The 23,026-nt window shown below is 47.8% G+C and overlaps 1 protein-coding gene across 1 annotated transcript in view; it reads left to right on the plus strand.

The window, feature by feature from the left end:
* PTGFRN (prostaglandin F2 receptor inhibitor) overlaps window positions 1-23,026 on the plus strand; it is a 79,284-nt gene that overhangs the window by 53,642 nt on the left and 2,616 nt on the right. The window contains exons 5-8 of the mRNA XM_021689951.2: window positions 4,085-4,510; window positions 8,671-9,090; window positions 17,270-17,377; window positions 21,687-21,992. Coding sequence (XP_021545626.1) covers window positions 4,085-4,510; window positions 8,671-9,090; window positions 17,270-17,377; window positions 21,687-21,992 — 1,260 coding nt within the window. The remainder of the gene's footprint in view (window positions 1-4,084; window positions 4,511-8,670; window positions 9,091-17,269; window positions 17,378-21,686; window positions 21,993-23,026) is intronic.

Below are 23,026 nucleotides of genomic sequence, written 5' to 3' on the forward strand. Positions count from 1 at the left end.
CGCATGTATACTTGCACACACGTGTGTGTGCATGGATATACGAGTGTGTATATGTATATGTGTGTGCATTAATGAATAAGAGTGCCAGTGTATGAGTGTGTGCTTGTGTGTGCGCACATGCATGTATGAACATGTGCTTGTGTATGTATACTTGCACACTGTGTGTATGCATGATATATGAGTGTGTATATGTATATGTGTGTGCATGCATGAACGAGTGTGCCAGCGTATGAATGTGTGCGTGCATGTGTATACTTGCACACACATGTGTGCGTGGATATATGAGTGTGTATATGTATATATGTGTGTGCATGCATGAATGAGAGTGCCAGTGTGTGAATGTGTGCTTGTGTGTATATTTGCACACATGTGTGTATGGATATGTGAGTGTGTATATGTATACGTGTGTGCATTCATGAATGAGTGTGCCTGTGTATGAACGTGTGCTTGTGTGTGCACGCCTGCATGTATGAGTGTATGAATGTGCTTGTGTATGTATACTTGCACGTGTGTGTGTGTGCACGCACGTGCGCATTGGCAGAGGCAGGTGGAGAGTGAGGGGATTAGGGTACAGATGTGCTGTGCTGGTGATGCCATGGAAGCATGAAACCGAGATGCCTAGAAGCCTGTTCTGTGCCCGTGTTAGGGTCTGAGACTAAGGAAGAACCCACGGGAGCAGCTGGGTTCTGGAACAAGGAGGGCGCCCTGGGGGCGGCCAGGCCAGGGTGTAGGAGGAGAGGGAGAGGGCTGCTCAGGTGGTTGGTGCGGGAGCTAGTTTTGCCTACCTCTTCCATGTGTCCCATGGTCTGACCACTGATGTCACCGCTTCTCTACCATCTTTCGTGCTAACTTGGACAGCCTTTATTTTCACAGTGCCACTTCAGAGGACTATGCTCAAGGGAAGGAAGTAAACCCCAAAGGACCAAAGGGTTTCTTTTTAAGTGACTGATGAGACAGAAGAGAAATACGACAGGTTGCCTCCTGGCCGTTTGGACTGTGCTGGTCATCCAGGCTGAGGGGACGGCCTGTGGGGAGCGGTCTTCCTGGGTCAGATCCCTGGTGGCAGGACCATAGTCATGTCATTGCCAGTCACGGCATTCTGTGTTGCTGCAGGTCACGAGCCAGTCAGTGGTCGTGAGAAAATAATGGAGTTTAGAAGACAGGGAGCTTGGCTCATCTGTGAGGTGCGGATGTCCGTGAAAGGTGATAGAAGGGACATGGCCCTGGGTTCAGATTTGCCACTTTTGAGCTATACAGACACGTGACTGACTCTTCAAAGCTCTGGATGGGGAATAGTAGTTCACAAATATGTACGTTTGTGTGTATATATATCTATGAATACGTGTGTGTACATATACATTTGCACATGTACCAGGCACTAGTTTAAGCACTTTCATGTATATTTTAAGTCTTTTTAAAAAAACTTTATTTTTGGGGTGCCTGGGTGGCTCGGTCGTTAAGCGTCTGCCTTCGGCTCAGGTCATGATCCCAGGGTCCTGGGATCGAGCCCCATATCGGGCTCTCCGCTCAGCGGGGAGCCTGCTTCTCCCTCTCCCACTCCCCCTGCTTGTGTTTCCTCTCTCTCCCTGTCTCTCTCTCTGTCAAATAAATAAATAAAATATTTAAAAAAATAAATTAAAAAAATAAAAATACTTTATTTTTAAGTCATCTCTACACCCAGCATGGGGCTCGAACTTACAACCCCGAGATTAAGAGGCACATGCTGTGCTGACTGAGCCAGCCGGGCGCCCCTGCATACTTTAACTCTTCATCCTCACAGCCAGGTTGTGAGCTAGTTACTGTTACTACCTCTGTTTTTACAAGTGAGGCACCAGAGAGGTGAAGGCATGGGCCCAAGTACACAGCAAGCCGATGGCAGAGCCAGGATCCGAACAGGCTGCCTGCAGAGCCCCGGCTCTTCACCACTGCTCTTCATGGCCTCAGTTTGTCGTTCAGGGTAACATGGGAGCACGTGAAGGGTCCCCGTGTCATGCTCCACACGGGAGGCGGGCCGCCGCCGTGTCCCAAGCGCTCGTGACGGTGCGGCGTTCCGGGCCAGTCCTGACGGAGGGGCGCCATCTTGCCCGGCGCCCAGCCAGTCCGCGGCTGTCCTTGCCACGTGAGGGAACCTGGGTGTCCTGGCTGCAGCTACATTGCTCTGGCAGAGTCCGCCAGGAGGGAAGGGGCTGAAGCCTGGGATGTCGGGTCCCTTGGGACACCTTGTCTTACACACGTGATGGCCTAAAGGCATTTTGGTGGTATTTCCTCCACAGTCGGTGTTACTGCAGAGGCAGTGTAGGGTGCTGGCCCTCCGCCCAGGAGGCAGGACACCCCCGAGCTGTACAGCTCGGGGGGGTGACACTCTAGCAGCCCGCGGTGTCTCTGCACAGTGTCCCCCTCACGACGCGGCGTGCCCCTGTTGGCGGCCGGGGCCCGTTGGTTTAACTGTGTGTGCCATGGGGACCACCCTCATTGCAATTAAATGCTCGTGAAGATGACATTTGAAGGGGACAGGATTTTGACTTCTTTCCTTTTCCTGGCCACTGAATCATTCTTAGGGAAGTCATGATGTTACACATTTTATTAGAAGCGTAAATCACAAAAGAACAGTTCCTTGACCTCAGCAGTTTATAATCTGAGTGAGTCATAAATAAAAGCAACGTTAAATAAAACTAAACTGATTGAGGTGATGGGAATAAAGATAGTGGTGGCAGATGGAAAGTTCTGTTTAGGGAGAGTTCGGGTGCTCCTAGCAGGCCACGTGCCACAAGAGAAAAGTGTAGCCTTCTCTAAAAGCCAGGCAGCACACATTGGCTGAGCGCCTACTGAGCTTGTAAGGCTGTGTGTTTGGAGCTTGGGGACGAGACCTTCAACAAGGCATAATAACAGGGAGAGGCTGCTGCTGACCAAGTGCCCCTCCATGGCTTGTGGGAGCATGGAGAAAGGGGGCCACGCTCTGGGGACCTGGGAGGGGACCCCAGAGGAGGTTCCATTGAAGAAGGAGTGGAAGTTTGCAGGGCGGTCAAGAGGCGAAGGCCACTGCTGGTAGGTGACCACAGTGGTGTGACATGGTGTGGGGGCTGGAGATCCTCAGGTCATTGGGAATGACTTGGGGAGGGGGTGGGGGCAGAGGGAGGAAGGCGACAATAGAGGTTCCAGTACCAGTTCTTGGCAAGCATGGAGGAAGGTCTAGGGGTCAGCGAAGACAGAAACATGGAGTTACAAAAATGGATGAAACCGGCACAGTGAATGTCGGAGGAAGAAGGGGTTTCCACACACGTGAAGATGAAGAGGGCTGCGACAGTGGCAGGGGACCCCAGGAGAGGGCTGGCTTTCCTCCCACCCCCGTCAGAATTTGTACCGGGCAGGGGAGGGGGGAGTGGCCCTGAGGGAGCAGGCTTTCCTAGAGCCAGGATCCGCAGGAGCCGGCTTCAGGGTTGGCAGAATTGCGTTGGGAGGGTTACATGTGGCTGTGAAAAGAATGTCATCTGGGGAGTGTGAGGATGGGTGCTTCTTGATCACTGAACACAGATTGAGTGGAAAAAGGCAGAGGACCAGGAAACTGAGAACGAGAATCGGCAGGGGGAAACCCGAGGGCCTTGCGTTTGGGGCCTGGCCAGGGATGGCAGGACCCCAGGCCCTGTGGGGATTGCCTCGAGTGCTGGAATGTACTCTGGGAGGGGGTTTCCCTGTGCAGCCCCAGTGGGGCTCACGCAAAACCTTGGTGGAGTGTGAGCCCCGATCCGTCTTAGATCCTCCTCGGAGGACTAACCTCCCGGAGACACTGCCGGCAGCTCCCAACCCTATGGAAAGGTTCAGACTCAGGTTGCAGACATTTGGCTTCCGGCCTTGGAAGGTGTCCCGGGGACCGTAGCGGTGCAGCGTTGCACGAGTTTTGCCATAACAGACTCTTTCCGGATCCTTCCTATCCGGGGCGAAGACTTTCCTTTCCATCACTGTAGTTGGTGGGTTGGGCATTTGATTGTCAGGACAGGAGTAGCACTCGCCTCGTTCCTTTGGCTCATTCTTAGTATGTAGCTGTCTGATTTTTTTGTTTTTTAATCCTTGCTCCTCTCTCGTTCAGAACCAGACTACCAGGTGTACCTGAACGCTTCGAAAGTCCCCGAGTTTTCTGATGACCTCACAGAGCTGGAGTGCCGGATAGTGGACATGAAGAGCTCGGAGGCCAGCGTCCGCTTCACCGTGTCCTGGTACTACAGGGTGAACCGGCGCAGCGACGACGTGGTGGCCAGCGAGCTTCTCGCGGTCATGAGCGGGGACTGGACGCTCAAGTATGGAGACCGGAGCAAGCAGCGCGCCCAGGACGGAGACTTTATTTTTTCTAAAGAGCACACGGACACGTTCAGTTTCCGAATCCAAAGGACTACAGAGGAAGACAGAGGCAATTATTACTGTGTTGTGTCTGCGTGGACCAGACAGCGTAACGACAGCTGGGTGAAGAGCAAGGATGTCTTCTCCAAACCCGTCACCATATTTTGGGCATCCGAAGGTAGGCGCTTTATTCTTGTTCACTGAGGTTTGGGGTTTTTGTTTTGGCCCAGCTCGTCGCACTGCACGGTTTTATATGCCGGGTCTCCCTGCTAGGAATCCAAGAAAATGCGAGCTCAAATGACTACTGCTCTAAAAACAGCATGGACCCCTTCAAGATGCTGACGCTGGCGAAGGCTCAGTCCCCGTGAGAGAGCTGGCGCTTGGGGGTGGTAGCTCATCGGTTCCCACAGCCCTTGACGCTGTTGCTCTGCAGGGTGGTCTTGGGCCTTGGGGGTGTGCTCACGTCTGCGAGTTCCCGCTGGATGCAGGGCCACATACCGGGGGCACGGGGGTGGGGGCCAGACTGTTGCACCTGCTTCTGAGGTGCCAGTCATCCCTTCAGAGAGATCGTTTCTCTCTGAAAGAGAGGGGTGAGGGAGAGGGGTGACAAGAACTTGGGGGAAAGTTTCTTTGCTACATCTCCTCCCGATGCTCGGAGCACTGTCTGCGTTGGGACGTCGGACTTGTCAAGTCCATCACTACAGGAAGCCCAGGCCTCCTAGGTCCCCCTCGTGCCCTGGATGTGAAGTATCGCACGCCCCTCGACACGCCTTAGTTGACGGATTGCCGCCACCCCCCCAACCCCGTCCCCAGCCCCAAACAGGGCCCTCTGGGAGCTCAGCAGAATCTCCTGTTGCCTGAGGCTCAGCTTGGAACGTTCCTTGCTCTTTCCCACGTTAAACGTGACCGACCTCGCTCTCCTCCTCCCCCCTGAGGCCGCTGTTTGCCCTGGGGTCTCCTGAGCGGAAGTGTTTTCTCCCCATGCTCCTCATACAGTGGGGCCTGTTCATCAGCTTGTGTCACCCCCCCTCATTGGACTCCTGGGTCCTCCTCGTTCCCTTGGGGAAGTGGTTAACTTTTGTTTCACAGCCGTGCTCTCAAGTACTCTCACTGACTTGTAGCTTCTCTTCCACATACAACGCTGGCCCACACTTGGACTGCACCTCATGATTACCTGAGGAGCTTTAAAAAAACACTGATGCTTGAGTCCCACCACAGGTTCTATCTTAGTTGGCTGAGGGTGTATGCAGCCTTGGGCATTGGAATTTTTTCTTTTTAAGATTGTATGTATGTATGTTTGTATGTATGTATGTATGTATGTATGTATCTATCTATCTATCTATCTATCTTATCTATCTTCCTTCCATTCTTAGATATGTCCAGGGGTGGAAGAGAGGATAAGATGGACAGTTACCCTACTTAGATTCCTGGCCAGCCATAACACCCCCTTGCACCCCAAGCTCCCTTGCCCTGCTCTTGTTTTGCATTATGCTCTGGCCAAACCACAAACCAGTCCAAAGCCAACCTTCTGCTACCTCCCTACCTACATTTGTAGTTGGATAAAAACATTTAAATGTGTTGACTGGCTTCACGTTAAATCTGTGATCATTTATGTCAACGGGGCTCTCAACACTGCCTGGCAATCATTCTGCATTTCCATAATCCGTTTACTTCCCTACTCTCCAAAATGATTATTGCATACCACCTTCTTTGTCTGAAAACCTCCTCTCCCAGCCTTACTCTTCAGCTGTTGGTCCTGGGTTCTCTTTCCCTAAAGAAACAGAAACAATCAGAGGAGAATTTCCACATGCTTGCCCCTAGCCCATGTCCTAGCAAAGGCCAGCCCCTCTCACTGGTCAGGCATGAGGCCCCTCTCTCTTATGTCATCAATATTCCTCTCTTTTCTGGACCTTTTCTGTTGGCCTCTGAATATTGTTAGACCTCCTGTTCTTGTTTTAGTATTTTATAAAATAATTTTGAACTCACTTCTCTCTCTGTCTTCCCCTTCTCCAAACCGCTTTGCCCCCACACATTGCTCTTTCTTTCCTTTTATAGCCAAAGCATTTGATTTGTCTGTACTCAGTGGGTGTCTCTGCTTTCTCTTCCCGTTCTCTGTGGCACCTGCTTCTTACCAGACTTTTGCCCCTGGTCCTTGTGTTGAGACCAGTAGTGATTGACATCCTGCAAAATCCAATTGTTTGTTGTCTTGCTTCACTTAGCAGGATTTAGCGCAGGCGGTCATTCCCTCCTCCCAGAAATCCCTTGGTTTTCCCTTGGCTGTGGGATGCCACCCCCTCTGGGCTTTCCTCCCACCTCACCACAACTCCCTTCTCTGCCACCTTTGCTGGATCTTCTTCATTTCCTGACCCTGAGACATGAGATTACCTCAGAACATAGTCCTCGGACTTCTTCTCTAGTTGACTTCCCTCCCTTGATGATGTCTTCTAACCTCGTGAATTGAAAGCTGCTTACACACCATTAACTCCCGAATGTATATTTCTACCCCAGACTTCTTCCCAGAATGCCAGATTCAACACTCTGTTGCCTTGTTGACACGTCCACTTGTCTAACGGGCATCTCAAACTCCTGTTCAAAATGGTGCTTCTGGTCATCTTTTGGCCTTCTCTAGCACCTTCGTTGTAGTTGTTCAGTCCAAAACCTTCATCCTCAGTTCCTCATTCTTCAGATGGACTCAGAGTCTTGCTGCAGCCACGCTCCCCTGTTAGCAAGCCACCACCATCTCCTGCCTGGATTTTATCACTGCCTTCCTGACTGTTCTCTTTGCTCCCGCCCATGCAGTGGCAGCTGGAGCAGCCTTGTTAAAATGTCAGTCAGATCATGAAACTCCTCTGCCCTAACCTTCAAAGACTTCCCATCTCACTCAAAGCAAATCCCAGAGTCCTTTTGGTAGCCTTGCACGCCCTATGGCATCCGGCTCCCATTACCTTCTGACCTCACCTATAACTCTCCCCAGTGCTCACTCCTCTTCATCCCCTCTGCCTTTCCCATGGTGCCTCCAACACGCCAGGCATACCTCTGCCTTTTGGCTTTCTGCTTGCTCTTCCCTCTGCCTAGAATGCTGTTCCCCACATGGATACGGGGCTTGTTCCCTCACCTTCTCAGCTCCTTGATGCCTCGTCAGGGATGCCATCCCTGGCCACTCTGTCTAAAATTGTGTTGTCTCTCCCTGCCCCCCCCCCCCCCCCCCCCACACACACTGTTTTTCTCCTCTTTCCCTCCTTTATTCTCTCAAATATTTGTCACCATCTAACTGTACCATATATTTTACTCATTTATTTTGTTCATCTTCTTCCACTAGCATGTAGAGGGAGGGACTTCTGTATGCTTTGTTTACTGTGGCGTTCCCAGTGCCTGGAATACGGGAGGCCCTCACTAAGTACTTGTTTAATGAATGGGTGGATTACCAAACTCACGGGAGAATCAGGAAAGAATGTGGGTGGCTCAGCGGAACCTCAGGAATCTGTGATACTGGAGAGACACTATAACACACTTGTTCTGCTTAATAGGTTTGGTGGAACAGCCCACAAAACCCAACATGAAAATCTTATTTTATAACTAGACAGATTATAGAATTAATAATCTTATTAAAGGATAAAAAGCATGTGTTTAATTCATTTATTCATCCAGTCAACAAATATTTAAGTACCTTCCAAGTGCCTGACATTGAGCAATTATAATGTAGATGGCTTCTAATGTGTATATGCTTAGGGGTTTCTTTTTTCACAGAGAAGCAGGGAGTAACATACTTAAACGTAAAGTTAGTGTAGCCATGGACACTTGCCCAAAATGTTAAAATGGCATCTCTGTGGAAATCACTAGATGGACAGGTGTGTGTTCTGGTCACCTGACTAATAATCTGTTCTGTACTGTGACCATGATATGATTAAACAGAAAGAACCCATTTCTCCCTTGCTCTGATCTTCCAAGCAGACTTTCCCTGCACTTTTCCCAGCAGAACCTCAGGGAGAGGATGCCCCTGGCATGGTCTAGGGCCTGACCTGGGTGTTGTGTTCAGGCGCATCTCCTCCTATTCACGAAGAGTGAGCCCTGCCTCACGTCCTTGAGGGTACCAGTTGTCTCCTGGATTCCCTCACACCCATTAAATCATTTCAGACTGTTCTGCTTCATCCAGCATGGTGGTTCGTAGCCTGCTTACAGATAACACGTGATTTTCTTTCTGAGTTTCCAGATTTTCTTAAGTGCTATTGTGCAGCAATTTGCAAATAAATTCCGATTTCCTTGTCATTGTGCTTTCAGATGCATATCCATTTTCACTAGTCCTGTTGGAAATCACCTCTTTCTGGTACTTCATTCCAGATTCTGTGCTCGTGGTGAAGGCAAGGCAGCCGAAGCCTTTCTTTGCTGCAGGAAATACATTTGAAATGACTTGCAAAGTGTCTTCCAAGAATATTAAGTCACCACGCTACTCTGTTCTCATCACTGCTGAGAAGCCTGTGGGGGACCTTTCCAGTCCCAATGAAACCAAGTACATCATCTCCCTGGACCAGGATTCTGTGGTGAAGCTGGAGAATTGGACAGATGCGTCGCGGGTGGATGGCGTTGTATTGGAGAAAGTGCAGGAAGATGAATTTCGCTACCGGATGTACCAGACTCAGGTCTCGGATGCGGGGCTGTACCGTTGCATGGTGACAGCCTGGTCTCCTGTCCGGGGCAGCCTGTGGCGAGAAGCAGCCACCAGTCTCTCCAATCCTATTGAGATTGACTTCCAAACTGCAGGTGAGCCAGGAACCCTGTTGAACCACAGACTGAACTAGAACGCAACCCTAGGATTTTGAGCCAGTGGCTTAATTTCTCTTAAACAGCTTTCTTTATTGAGATGTAATTCACATGCCATATAGTTTTACCCATTTAAAGGGTATCATTCACTGGCTTCCAGTATATTCACAGAGTTGTACAACCATCACCACATTTGATTTGTGGAACATTTTCATTATACCTCGAAGAAATCCTGTCTCCCTTAGCTGACACCCTTCAATTCCCAGCCCTCCAGCAACCACTCAACTACTCCCCGTCTCTATCAGCTTGCCTATCCTGGACATTTCACATTACATTAATGGAATATAATACATGGTCCTCACGTCTGTTTTCTTTCACTGTAACATAGCATTTTCTTTTACTTTCTTTCTATCTGTCTGTCTTTCTTTCTTTCCTCTTCATTGTTATACAGTGTTTTTGAGGATCATCCGTGTCATAGCATGTATCAGTACTTCATTCATTTTTATGACCGAATAATACTCCACGGTGTGGAGACACTACGTTTTATTAATCCTTTTATTGGCTAATGGCCATTTGGGTGTTTACAGTTCTTGGACTATTAGGAATGATCCTGTGAACATTTGTGTACAAATTTTTGTGTGCACGTACTATCCTCATTTCCTTTTTTTTTTTTTTTAAGATTTATTTATTTGACAGAGAGAGTGCACAAGTAGGCAGAGCGGCAAGCAGAGGGAGAGGGAGAAGCAGGCTCTCTGCTGAGCAGAGAGCCTGACGTGGGGCTCGATCCCAGGACCCTGTGACCATGACCTGAGCCGAAGGCAGACATTTAACCGACTAAGCCACCCAGGCGCCCTCCTCATTTCCTTTTTTTAACAGGTGAACCAAAACTCAGCTATTTTAACTCCTTTAGAGAACACAGTGGAGTATAAATAAAGAGAAGAGGGCACTGGACCTCCAAAGGGGTTACATGACTTGCCACACGTGCAAGGCTCAGAGACAAGTTCATCAGGGGTCCCTAGGACTGACGGTCATGGGCACTATTTTTGTCCCGTCTTATAGAGCATTATTTCCACACAGGGGATAAGTACCCCAGCCTTGTGCCTCACCTTGTTTTGGGACTGGAGAAAGATCTCCCATCAATTAGTTGAGTTGCCAGAGCTATGGTGGTATGGATGAATATGTGTCAACCAGCTCGTTAAGAATAGTTACTGGTGGTGGTCATGTATGGCAAGGTTAATTAAAACAAGAGCATTTTTGTGTCTATTCTGAATTGATTTTGGTTTTGGTTAAGTAAAATGTTTTTATGCTATAAGACGGAAAGGTCAACTTTTTTTAATGGCATGGATACATATTCTCAAATAGAAATATTTCTTATTCATCCATGTAATTCATTAAACTTCTCTGAAATAATTTGTGTGTGTGTGTGTGTGTGTGTGTGTGTGTATGCGTGTATATTTCAGCAGGTAGATACTTAAAAGTTTTTGATCCCCCAATTTTATTTAGGATATCAAGATGAAGGATCATCATTTATGAGTTTAATATGGAATGTTTTCACTAAATCTGCCATGGATTCCAGTTAGAAATTTCTGAATGTATAAATTTATAACCACCTGTAAAAATTCAGGTATTAATTGAATCAGCATAATGAATACAAGATATTTGTTGAATTACATGATTACCTTTTAGAGTAAAGGTAAACTAGACCTTAAAGTTTATTTTTCATTAAAGTTTTTTTATTAATATTCCTTTGTATTAGTACAAACTTCAGTTGGGGCGCCTGGATGGCTCAGTCGTTGGACGTCTGCCTTCGGCTCAGGTCATGATTCCAATCCTGGGATCGAGCCCCGCATCGGGCTCCCTGCTCGGCGGGAAGCCTGCTTCTCCCCCTCCCACTCCCCCTGCTTGTGTTCCCTCTTTCGCTGTGTCTCTCTCTGTCAAATAAATAAATAAAATCTTAAAAAAAATAAATAAACTTCAATAGTGTATAATGAAATTATTTTCTAGTTTCTTCAATTTGTTAACATTTAGATTAATAAAGAGAAAATATTGATTTAAACCCTTAGATTGGAAAGAGCAGAGAAAGTGCAGGCTTCTTTTATTGTGTATATTTGCTTGTTTGTTTTTTATTAACAGCTTCATTGAATTATAGTTAACATGTAAAATTCACCCATGTGAAGTGTACAATTGAGCGGTTTTTAGTATGTTCATGGAGTTGTGCAGCCAATGCCACAATCTTATTCCAGAGTTTTTAACCACCCCAGAAGGAAACTCTCTACCCATGAGTGCTCACTCCCCACCCCCAGCCCCTGACAACCACTAATCTTTCTATTGCTATCGATTTGTCTCTTCTGGACGTTTCACGTAAATTGAATCATATGTGTGGACTTTTGTGACTGGCTTCTTTCATTTGACATAACGTTTTCCAGGTCCGTCCACGTTATAACATGAGTCAGTACTTCGTGGTTTTTTATGGCTGAACAATATTCCATCATGTGGATGGACCACATTTTGTTTATCCATTCATCTGTTGACGGACATTAGGTTATTTCCTTTGTGGCTACTGTGAATAATGCTGACATAAACATTAGTGTACAAGTTTTGGGGATGGGCATCGGAGTTCATTTCTCACCTAGGACTGATGCTGGGTCGTATGAGCTCTGTTTAACTCTGAGGAACTGCCAAACTGTGTTCCAAAGCAGCTGCACCGTTTTATATTCCCACCAGCGATGTGTGAGGGTTCTAAGTGCGCCACATCCTCACTAACCCTGTTATCCTCCGTCTTTTTTATCATAGGCAACCTGGTGGGTGTGAAGCTGTATTTTATTATAGCTTTAATTTGCATTTTCTTAATGACTGTTGATGTTAAGCATCTTTTCATGTGGTTATTGGTTGTATGTGTATCTTCTGTGGAGAAATGTCTACTCAGATTGTTTGCCCATTTTTAAATTGAGTTATTTACCTTTTCATTGTTGATTAGTCAAGTTTTTCATAGAGTCTTGGAAAAAGCCTCTTAACAGATACATGGTTTAAAAATACCTTCTCCCATGGGTGCCTGGGTGGCTCAGTAGGTTGAGCATCTGGCTTCTGCTGAGGTCGTGATCCCAGGGTACTGGGATCGAGCCCCACGTCGGGCTCCCTGTTCAGCGGGGAGCCTGCTTCTCCCTCTCCTCCCGGTTTGTGCTCTCTCTCGCTATCTCTGTCACTGTCTCTCTCTCTATCAAATAAATAAATAAAATCTTAAAAAAATATATCTTCTCCCACTCTGTGGGTAGTTTTTTCACTTTGCTCATGGTGTCCCTTGAAGCACCCAAGCTTGTAATTTTGATGAAGTCCAATTTATTTTTCTTTTTGTTGCTTATGTTTTTGGTGTCTTAACTAAGAAACCATTGCCTGATCCCAGGTTGTGAAGATTTATGCCTCTGTTTTCTTCTAAGGAGTTTTACAGTTTCAGCTCTTACATTTAGTACTATGACCCGTTCTAGTTAATTTTTCAAAAGATTTTATTTATTTATTTGAGACAGAGAGAGAGCACATGAGCCAGGTGGGGATGTGGGGGGGTGGAAAGTAGGGTAGGGAAGGGCAGAGGGGGATGGAGAGGCAGACTCCCTGCTGAGCAGGGAGCCTGAAACAGGGCTCGGTCCTAGGACCCTGAGATCATGACCTGAGCTGAAGGCAGACGCTTAACTGACTGAGCCACCCAGGCGCCCTGATTTTTATGTGTAGCAGAGGATGATATTCAGCTTTATTCTTTTGCATGTGAACCACCCAGCTGTTCCTACACCATTTGTTGAACAGCCTCTTCCTTCCACCTTGACTTGTCTTGGCACACTTGTCAAGAATCATTTATCCATGAATGTAAGGATTTTTATAGACTCCCAGTTCTGTTGCATTGCTCTGTATGTCTTTTCCTATACCAGGACCACGTTGTTTGATTACCGTAGCTTTGTAGTAAATTTTGAATCAAGAAGTATGAGCCTTCCATCTTTGTTCTTTTTCAAGATTGTTTTGGCTATTCTAGATCTCTTGCATTTCTGTATGAATTTTAGGATCACCCATTAATTTATGCAAAGATGACATCTAGGAATTGTGTTGAATCTGTAGATCAGTTTGGAGAGTATTGCTGTTTAACAGTATTGCCTTCCAATCCATCAGCATGGAACATCTGTTTATTTGGGTCTTCTTTAATTTCTGTCAGTGGTGTTTTGTAGTGTCAGTGTACAAATCTTGAACTTCTTTCATTCAATTTCTCCTAAGTATTTTATTTTTTGATGCCATTGTAAATGAAATTGTTCTCAATTTCCTTTTCCCTTTATTCATTGCAAGTATATAGAAACACAGCTGATTTTTATATATTGATGTTGGATTCTGCAACCTTGCTGGACTTATTATTAGTTTTAATTGTTTTTTGGTTGATTCCTTAGGGTGTTTTAAATACAATAAAATGGCCTCTGTGAATAAAGGCCATTTTACCTTTCCTTTCCAAACTGAACACCTTCTAATTATTTTTCTTGCCTAATTGCCCTGGCTAGCACCTCTAATACAATGTAGGATAGTAGTGGTGCAAGTGGACATCCTTGTCTTGTTCCTGATCTTACAGGGAAAGTTTTCAGTCTTGTACCATTAAAAATCATTGTAACTGTGGGGTTTTGTTGTTTTGTTTTGTTTTTTTAATAGATGCCCTTTATTGAGTTGGGGAAGTTTCCCTTCGTTACTGGTTTGTTGAGTGTTTTTGCCATGAAGAGATGTTGGATGTTGTCAAATGCTTTATCTGTGTCTATTGAGAGTCAGATGATTATGTGGTTTTTGTCTTTTGTGTATCTGTTTTATTCTCTGTAGGGGTTTAGTCCATCTTGTTTTACATTTGTTATTTGATGTTTCTCTAGAATTGTTATGGGAAATAGGGGAGACATAAAATCTTTTGTATTTCTGGATGAGGAATGGTTATTGAATCTCTTTCTCAATTCTTTACATCTCTGCATAACAGATAAAATGACTGTAGCTTCCAGGTTGAATGAACTGGCTGAGATTTTTATTTTATTTAGTCCACGGAGTTGTCATGGCCAGTTCATGGTTTAGTTAGGAGAAGTTGCCATCTGATCTGCCCAGCACAGTGCCCTCGCCCTGAATGGCTCCCAGCAAATACTGACTAGATACTGAAGAGTCTTCACTTTCTAAAAATCAACAGCAACACCATAAGATACACATAACAAAGAGGTCCTTCTTGGTGTCCACCTTTCTATCCCCAGGTTCTGGGGTGCTTGCCTCTTGGTATGAGGACCATGTTTCCCAAGGGTTGCTGCTGAGTCATGAATTTCACTGACCCAAAGTGTCAGAGGGAAAATACGGATTAAATGTTGTGGTGTTCAAGATGTTGGCCTTTAATAGAAAAAACTTGAAAATACGGTGAAGTAGAAAGAAGGAAAAGAATTAGCCATAACCTACCTGACACTGTTAATTTGTGTTGTTTGTCTTCCTAGAAATCTTCCCTTGCATGTTTTCTTCATGGCTGTGAGATCAGGCTGTATGTGCAGTTTTGTGATCTGCTTTCCCCCCTTTAACCTTTTAAGATAAGCAGTTTTCACGTTAAAACAAATTCTAGGTAAATAACAACTTTAATGACTACACTTCCCGGAATTTAGTCATTTTACCCTATTGATGGACACGCAGATGGTCTGCAGTTTTGGCTTTCACAAGAATACTGCTATTTACAGCCCTTTTTAGGGGCTGGAGTCAGAACATGGTTCTGTCAATGTTTGTATTTAAGAGCTGAGTGTGGTCCATGTACTCTCCGCAGATTAGGAATCAGGGGACATCTAGTGACTCTGGTTCACTTAAATTCTCCGTGCCGTAGTCTGTCATCCATGAAGTTAACCAGACAAATTCCCTCGCGAAAACAGCATTATCACAGAAATTGACCATAATAAAAGTATTTCCAAGCCTGGGTTAATGACCCACATTAACAGTGAGTTGTTCATTCGAAGGAAATCCACTGCTGTGAATATTTTACAATGAAGGCCTTCTCCCTGGCCCATGTCCGCATGGTGAGCCATAGCACAAATGCTCTGTTGTTCCCACAGCCATAGCCACTAGGGGAAATGAGAACCATAACTTGTGACCTAGAAGGCATTTGGGGTTTTCTTTGGAAATAAAAAGAAAAGAAAGTGAAATGTGTTCAAATTGGTAAGTCTTACTGTGTGGTTTCAAATTTAGGAACCTAAATCCATTATGAGGTCTTTATGTTTTATCATTTTGTGGTTTCTTAGAAGGGGCTTCGGACACTTGAAGAAACCCCTTGGTGTAGCTCTGTTTATTACCATGAAATTTCTAGTCAGAGAAAACACCGTGGTCTTCACTGCTCACCTGGGTTGCTACTAACCTGTACTCCCAGGGGGCCATATGTGGTATGAAGTGCTCCGCGGTCATGAACACAGGGCCAGGTCAGAGCCGCTGGCTCAATCCTGTCCTGCCTCGCTCCAATAAGCAGAGCAAATCCAGGGTGGTCGGGACCTGTGGGAACTGTGGCTGGGAGAGAGGTTGATTGAAGGGCAGGCTACGCACAAGTAGGTCAGGTTTCCTCATCTTCTCTGCTTTCCTCCCTTTCCCGATGCCCCGTGACCACCATTCTGTTACGTTCTCCCCTGCACCCAGATGCCCTCCTGCTGCTCTGGTCAATCTGAACTCTCACCGCAACCTGCTCAGGGCTGCCCCACCTCCCTGGGTTGCCATCTCCTCCACCCGCCCTTCACCTTTCTCCCAACAGAACACCGGCTGCTCCGGTTCTCGGTTTGAGGAAAGCAGTCTGATGAGTTCATCTTTGCACTCATGGTGAAGTGAAGATACAGCCTTTTTAGCTCTTTGCCTTATCGGTTCTCGTGACTTGCCTCATTGGTTTGCGTGACCTTTACACACTTTCTCAGTCATTTTTTTTTGTATGTTAAAGTACTTTTTCCTATTTGGTGATCTGATTTAAAATGTAGTAGCACTTGTATTCTTAGCTTGTAATGAGTTTCAGAATCAGTGTCCAGGGCCATCTCTTTTTGCTTCCCAGGAAACCCAGGGGAAATCCCATGGCACTGGTATTCAGGAACCTTCTTCAGGCTTGCCTGTTCTTATTAGGATAAGGTAAATACCGGGCTCTTAGGATCAGGTTGACTTAAAGCTGTGCAATGCTGTCACCTGAAACTGAGGAGTAAAGGGTTTAAAAAGAAAAAAAAAGAATGTAGTATGTAGCCCCTCTCTCTAAGAAGCGACTAGGAGCCAGATTCCTTCCATGCAAGGCATACTTTTTTTTTTAATTTAATAAGTCCCTTATTTATGCCTCGTTATCAAATAGCATAATAATAACTCTACCTACAGTCAAATGCACCCAGTTGACTCTGTGATAAATATTATTCTAACACTAAATTCTGCGTGTTCAATCTTTATACCTCATAGTTTGTTGCTCATTTTTATGCTCACAACTCAAAAAGTGAGAGCATCTCCGCCTTGCACAGTTCATTTTGGGTAGACACGTCTTTTGGCCCCGGAAGAAGGAAAGAGTCTTTTTTAAAGCAAACTGAATATCAAGGGGGTGTTCTCAGGAAGGGGTGTGGGTCTGGGTAGTGTTCTGAAGCGATGCCCGTGCTGCCTCAATTTCTCCTGACAGATTGGAGCCGTACCTCTGGTGCTCCCACTGTCCCCTACAGAGTGTCGTCATAGTTGACATGTCTGTCTGCTGACTACATTTCAGCCTCCTAATGGCAGAGCCCCTGTCCCCAGCACAGTGAGGCCGCCCACTCCATCAGGGCCAGAAGTGTCACCGATTCAGTCCTGTGCCCTCTGCTCTCCTGCCACCTTGGCCTGGAAGGGAACCACGCAGAACCAGAAGCAGCACCCGGGTAGCAGGTGGGGGTGGCCTTCCAAGGGGACCGTGGTTGTCATCAGAGAAGGGGTAAAGGAAAAGCCAGAAGCAAAGGTCATTCTATAGGAAGAGTTCTGTTGTGGTTGTAATTCAGATGATGCTCGTTTGGCTGTGCCTGGTGCACGTGTCTCTCTGAAGAGAAAGGAAAGCAGCCTGAGAACACCACCTCGCCCACTTCCAAGGAAGGTGGGCCGCACGTAGATGCCCATGAGAGCGTCGGGAGTGGAATTGAAACAAAAGCGTGAGTGGGAATAATGAGGTGCTGTCACTCTTCCCCAGGGCCTCTATTTAACGCCTCCGTGCATTCGGATACACCATCGGTCACCCGGGGAGATCTGATCAGATTGTTTTGCATCATCACTGTTGAAGGAGCAGCACTGGACCCAGGTATTTCTCTCTGTCCTCTCTCCTTGCCCTTGTCACTTTCTGTAAATGCCCCCTCGTGTCATCCCCACTGTGTGACACAGACGTGGAGGTCAGGGATTGGACTGTCTAAATCCCCAAAATGCCTCACTCTGTACTTGGTACTCAGTAGGTGTTTGATAAATCCTTGTTGATGGACGCATCTGTCTGTTAGATGATTTGGAAACCCATCCAGACGCTGGAATCTGAGTTGTCAAGGCGGTCAGTGGGCCTCTTCCAGGGCTGATTCAAGCTCAAGCTGCTTTGAAACCTACCAGTAGAGTCTAGCTCCTTTACTTTATCTTTCATTGCATTGATTCCTTCAGATATTTTTTGAACTTCTTCTAGTAACAGGTACTGGGAATAGAGGAGGGACCAAAGGCTCCACATCATGGAGCTTGCAACCTGGTTAAGGAGACAGACAACAAAGCAATCCTCATGTAATATAATATCAGATGGTGTTAACTCTATGGTGAAGGACAGAGCAGAGTAAATGAGCAGCAAGGACCAGGTGGTGTTATTGTAGTTTAAATTCTTGGGAAATCTTTGTAAATCTTTTCTTTGCAAAAATTATTAGCATTTGCCAACGGGCCTAAGAGCTTTGGCACGTCAATCTTAACACCTTTTCTTCAGTGACCAGTTGGTGTCCCTGCCTCACTCGTAGACCCCCGGGGTTTGAAAGAACATTAAAGGCACATAAGGTGTCTGCTGCTGAGCAGGACGGTACCCTCCACTGCCTTCTCCCAAAGAGACTGCGGAGAGCCTGCTTCACTGCATGGTAACAGTCACCTCTGGCTTCTGTAATTACCCCGGAGGAACAGAGAGCTGTGCTGTCTCCCACATGCTTTGTCCTTGAGCATCTTTGTGCCGCCCACCCCACCACAGGCAGAGCCCAGGCCTCTCACCGATCAGCGCCTTGAAAAGGCCAAAGTGTACAAGGCTCTCAACGTTCTGTGCAGAGACCACTGGGTGTGTGGCCCTGGGGTGGAAGCTGGAAGCGGGTTTTCATTCTGTAGTAAGGGCAGGTTGTAAGCAAAGGGAGGATGGCCCGCAGTGAACCAGAGTGGACAGCATGAGCAGAACACTGGGCAGAGCTGGCCTCGAGGAGCAGTGGCCTGGGTGGCCACCAGCTGAGATCTAGCTCCTTCGGGACCGCCGGTCAAAGGTGCAGGTGGTCACCAGCTCCGGGTCGGCAGTTACTCCGGTAGGAAGTCTTTTTGGCCTCGTGGGCCAGATGGTCTCCGCAGCAACTGCTCGGCCCTGTTGCACTTGGTGTGAAAGTAGCCGTAGACAGCATGTAAGCAAATGGGCTTGACTGTGTTCCAGTGAAGCTTTATTGACAAAACACAGGTGGTGGGCTGGATTAGGCTACCGACCCCTGGACGAGCTGACGGATGCCAAATTGGCTCTCTCAGAGAGCCTGAACATGGCTGAGCTGCAGAGGTAGGAAAAAGAAGGTAGAAGAAAAGGAAAAGGAATCCATCCAAGCCACCGGTTGGTGAGCTGTGTTCTCAGGGGCACAGGATAGGGAGCCCAGGTCTTGAGGAAGCTGAGGTGCAGAGGACTGGGGACAGAGAGTGGGATTCAGAAGTGAAAAGGAAAGTGAAAGTTGAAGGGGCTGCCAGGACACGGGGGAGGGAATCCTGTTCAGAAGTCGGTACCATGTTTACCCTCGAAGCTCATGGATGATATATACCAAAATAAATCATTTAGATGTTCTTTCTCAGTAAATTAATGGGTCACCAGTTGTGCCCTTAATATAAAAGTCTTTTCCTCCAGGGTAATTACAGAAGCTATAGGTGGCTGTTATCATGCAGATCACAGTTTTCCAGAACTTTGCACTTTTGGACTGTGTGGGTAGAAGATTCTGAATAATTAAGCACACGCTGTAATTTAATTTTTCCTCACGCACCCGATGGGCTGTGAAGGAATTTTCTTTGGGAAAGGACATACCGCGTAAGTGGGCCTAGCGCCAAGGTGCTCCGGTGCGGAGAGGGGGAGGGACAGGGCAGATCACTGCCCTTGAGAGGCAGTGTCTTAGGTCAGGTTCTCTAGAAGCAAAGCCTGAGACAAGCGTGCACGTGATTGAGGATGTGCTCCCAGGGAGCAAGGGAGTCAAGACAGAGCAGGGAAAGAAGCCAGGCAAAGATGTGAATTCAGAACAAGTCAGTCCCCCCCCACCCCCTCAGGGAGCTCTGGAGCATGGGTGGTACCACAGGGTACGGCCTCTGTGAGCTAAGGCGCTAGGCTTTTAGCTCTCCGCCATTCCTCAGTCACTGTCCACAGGCCGAATGCTTGGGGAGTAAGGGTGTTTCTTGACCTCCAGGAGGTGGCTTCCATCAGCTGAAGCCAGTCCTCTGGAAGCGGGTATGGGTGTGAGAATGTTAGGGGCACCAAGGGCCTCTGCTGCTGGCGGTAAGGCCCTCCCTGTTGGCAGCATCTGTTCATAGACTGTGTATGTTGCAGTGTAGAGATAAGGATGTTCACGGCGGGCAGGCAGTGAGTGCTTACTATGTACCAGGCAGGTGCACTTGTAAGCATTTTGCAGAGATGACTAACTTAACCATGGGCGAAGTTGTAATGTTCCTTCTACAGCTGAGGAACCTAAGTCACAGAGAGTTAAGTCACTCGTCCAGGCCACATGGCTAGCAAGTACGGTGCTGGGAGTCTGGCGTGGTAGCCTGGAGCTCCACGAGGCATGGCGGGACTGGGGCTGGAATCTGCACCCAAGTAACGGGGACACAGTCGTGACTTCTTGCCTTCAGGATCCACCCAGCCCCTGCAGGTGACGGCAGCATGGCGTGAGGGCGTGAGGGCGTTGACAGCACTCCCCCTGCCCCCAGGGAGGTGGTCTTCTCGGGACGAGATGACCCCTAACACTGGCAGCAATCAGATTTTCTGCCCAAGTGCCACAGTGGGCCGATGGGGTGGAAAAGAAGGTACTTCGAACGTTGGAGTGGAGAGCAGTCATCCTGTAGATGGGATTGAGGTTTGCCCTGGCCCTTAACATGTTCAGAGTGAGCTGGAAAGGAATCATCATTTGGACAATTTTGTAGAAAGTCTTGCTTTTCGTTTTGCTTCTCTTCCTTTCCAGTACGTAAGCACCTGAATATGATTTGTGTAATCATATTACAGCACTTAAGATAGTGCTTTCTGAGGTTATTGGTGTATTTTCACGAAGTGAATAAATGTTATTTTTTGTGTAACAAAAATGGTGTCGTTTAACATTTATATAGAAAGCCTTATCAGGTGAATTTAAGATAAAAGGTGCGTGTGGCCTTGCAGTCCTTCCTGGCCTGCTGAATGCACCCTGGGCCCGACACGGCTGGTGTCAGTAGGGAATGGGCCAGAAGACGAGGTCAGGGGCTTATGATGTGTGCTCCGTCTTCAACGTGCCAGAGTCTTCCTTCTCCTATGCCCACGTTCATTTGTTTGAGGCTGTTAGAACCTTAACTTTGCAAAGTGCTTCGAGATTCAGCAGCATCCTCTCTGGGACTGTTGAGCTGTGTTCCACTTTCTCAGCTGAACGTGTTTTTTCCTCTTGTCTTGAACTTAAGCACATCTGCAAGGGAAAAAACACAGTGAACAATAAAACCTAAACTGTTGGGATGCCCCGCATGGCTCCGTCCTTTAAGCGTCTGCCTTCGGCTCGGGTCATGATCCCAAGGTTCTGGGATTGAGCCCCGCATCTGGCTCCCTGCTCTGGGGAGCCTGCTTCTCCCTCTCCCTCTGCCTGCCACTCCCCCTGCTTTTGCTCTCTCTCTCTGACAAGTAAATAAAATCTTAAAAACAAACAAACAAACAAACAAAAAAGCCCCAAACTATTTACCACTCTAAATTGTGTACAGTTCACTTTATGTACCTTTTGTTCTTGACTACATTAGTGTCTTCCCAGTCTTGGGCTCTTCTGCCTGACATGTCAGAGGACCCTGCTTTGGCAAACAGAGCATGCAGCGTTGCCACCTAGCAGCTTTACGTCCTGTGTTCCCTGTGGGAGACAGTGTTGGGTGCTCCTTAGGTTGGGTGGTGGTGGCGGCGTGGTTAAGAGGGAGGACTCTGGAGCTACACTCCGTGGGTGAAGCCACGTGCTGTGCTGCTCCCGGCTCTGTGACCTGGAACGAGGTATCAGGCCCCGCCACAGAGGCGGGGAGTGTGACAGTACCTCCATCGTGGGGCTGGCCTAAGACACGACGAGCCGCGCTGGCCCCCAGTGACGTGACGTGCGTGTTAGCCACACGTGTGATTTCTGCCCATTGCACTGACCCAGGGTTTCGGCTTGGTCTGTCACCCGCAGACGACATGGCCTTTGACGTGTCCTGGTTTGCGGTGCATTCCTTCGGTCTGGACAAGGCTCCCGTCCTCCTGTCTTCCCTGGACCGGAAGGGGATTGTGACCACGGCCGAGAGGGACCAGAAGAGCGAGCTCAGCCTGGAGCGCGTGAGCGTGCTGGAATTCTTGCTGCAAGTCCACGGCTCTGAGGACCAGGACTTTGGCAACTACTACTGCTCCGTGACTCCGTGGGTCAAGTCCCCGACGGGTTCCTGGCAGAAGGAGGCCGAGATCTACTCCAAGCCCATCTTTGTAACTGTGAAGATGGATGGTAAGACCGACACGTGGTGAAGTCTCTGTGCTGCGCCGCAGCTGACGGGCTTAGGTGGCCACTGTTTGAGACTGCTCTCTCCAGACCTGGCCCGGGCCCGCAGCTGTTTCCCCAAGGTGTGGTACCATGTGCCGGGGGCACCACTGGGAAATGATTTTTAAGACTTCCTGGAGAGATTTCTGCTGCTTTCTGTAAATTCCGTGCAAACCCACTTTCCTTGTCATAGGGTTGGCATGGACTCTGCCGGGCAGAGGCAGAGAACATCATCGACAGAGTGGGTTCAGGTCCCCAGCGGAGGCAGTGAGTGGGTTCCTGCCACTCCTGCCCTGCTCCTGGTTTTGCTTCTTGGAAAAGGGAGGCTCTACCTGGTTTCGTTAGCATAGAGGGGGTTCTCTCTGGAACCCTGAGATGGGAAGGGGGCGCCCTGCTTCATTAGCCCACACTGCTGCCAGAGTCATTCTAACTAGGTGGTCAGAAGGCCCCCTTCCCACCCCTCTCCTCCCCGAGCATCCCAGAGTGGGGGCACTTGGTCCTTGGCTAGTGAGAAACCCATCTTCTCTGCAAAAAGCTTCAAACTAAATGTTAATGGGGAAATTCCATGGAGAGCATTAAAGCCCCAGGACCTCCGAGGGTTAGGAGGGGCCTTGGAGTATGTTTCCCTGATGCGATGTCAGTTTGGGGGAGACTGGAATTGGAACCCCAGCTTGTCCACAGATGACTTAGCCTTTGTGGTCCTTGGTTTCCTCTCTCCTACAATGGGGTACCCGTCTTTCGTCGGGCTGCTCTGAAAGGTGAGCCACGTGAAATGGCAGGCAGCAGCCCGCATGCCAGCATCCGCCCAAGGAGTGCTGGTGCTTCTGGGCGAAGGGACTCGGGATTTGAATTGTGCGATCTGTACGGTGTTTGTGCATTCCTGAAACTTCGTCATTTACACCCTATTTGCATCTTGGAAATTCCTTGCTTGAAGTAGCTCCATATGAAAACCCAGATTTCCCGAACAAGGGAGCGATTATTCACTTTGCTAGGTAATTTAC

This window comes from Neomonachus schauinslandi, chromosome 4 (assembly GCF_002201575.2).
Source record: "Neomonachus schauinslandi chromosome 4, ASM220157v2, whole genome shotgun sequence".
NCBI lineage: Eukaryota > Metazoa > Chordata > Mammalia > Carnivora > Phocidae > Neomonachus > Neomonachus schauinslandi.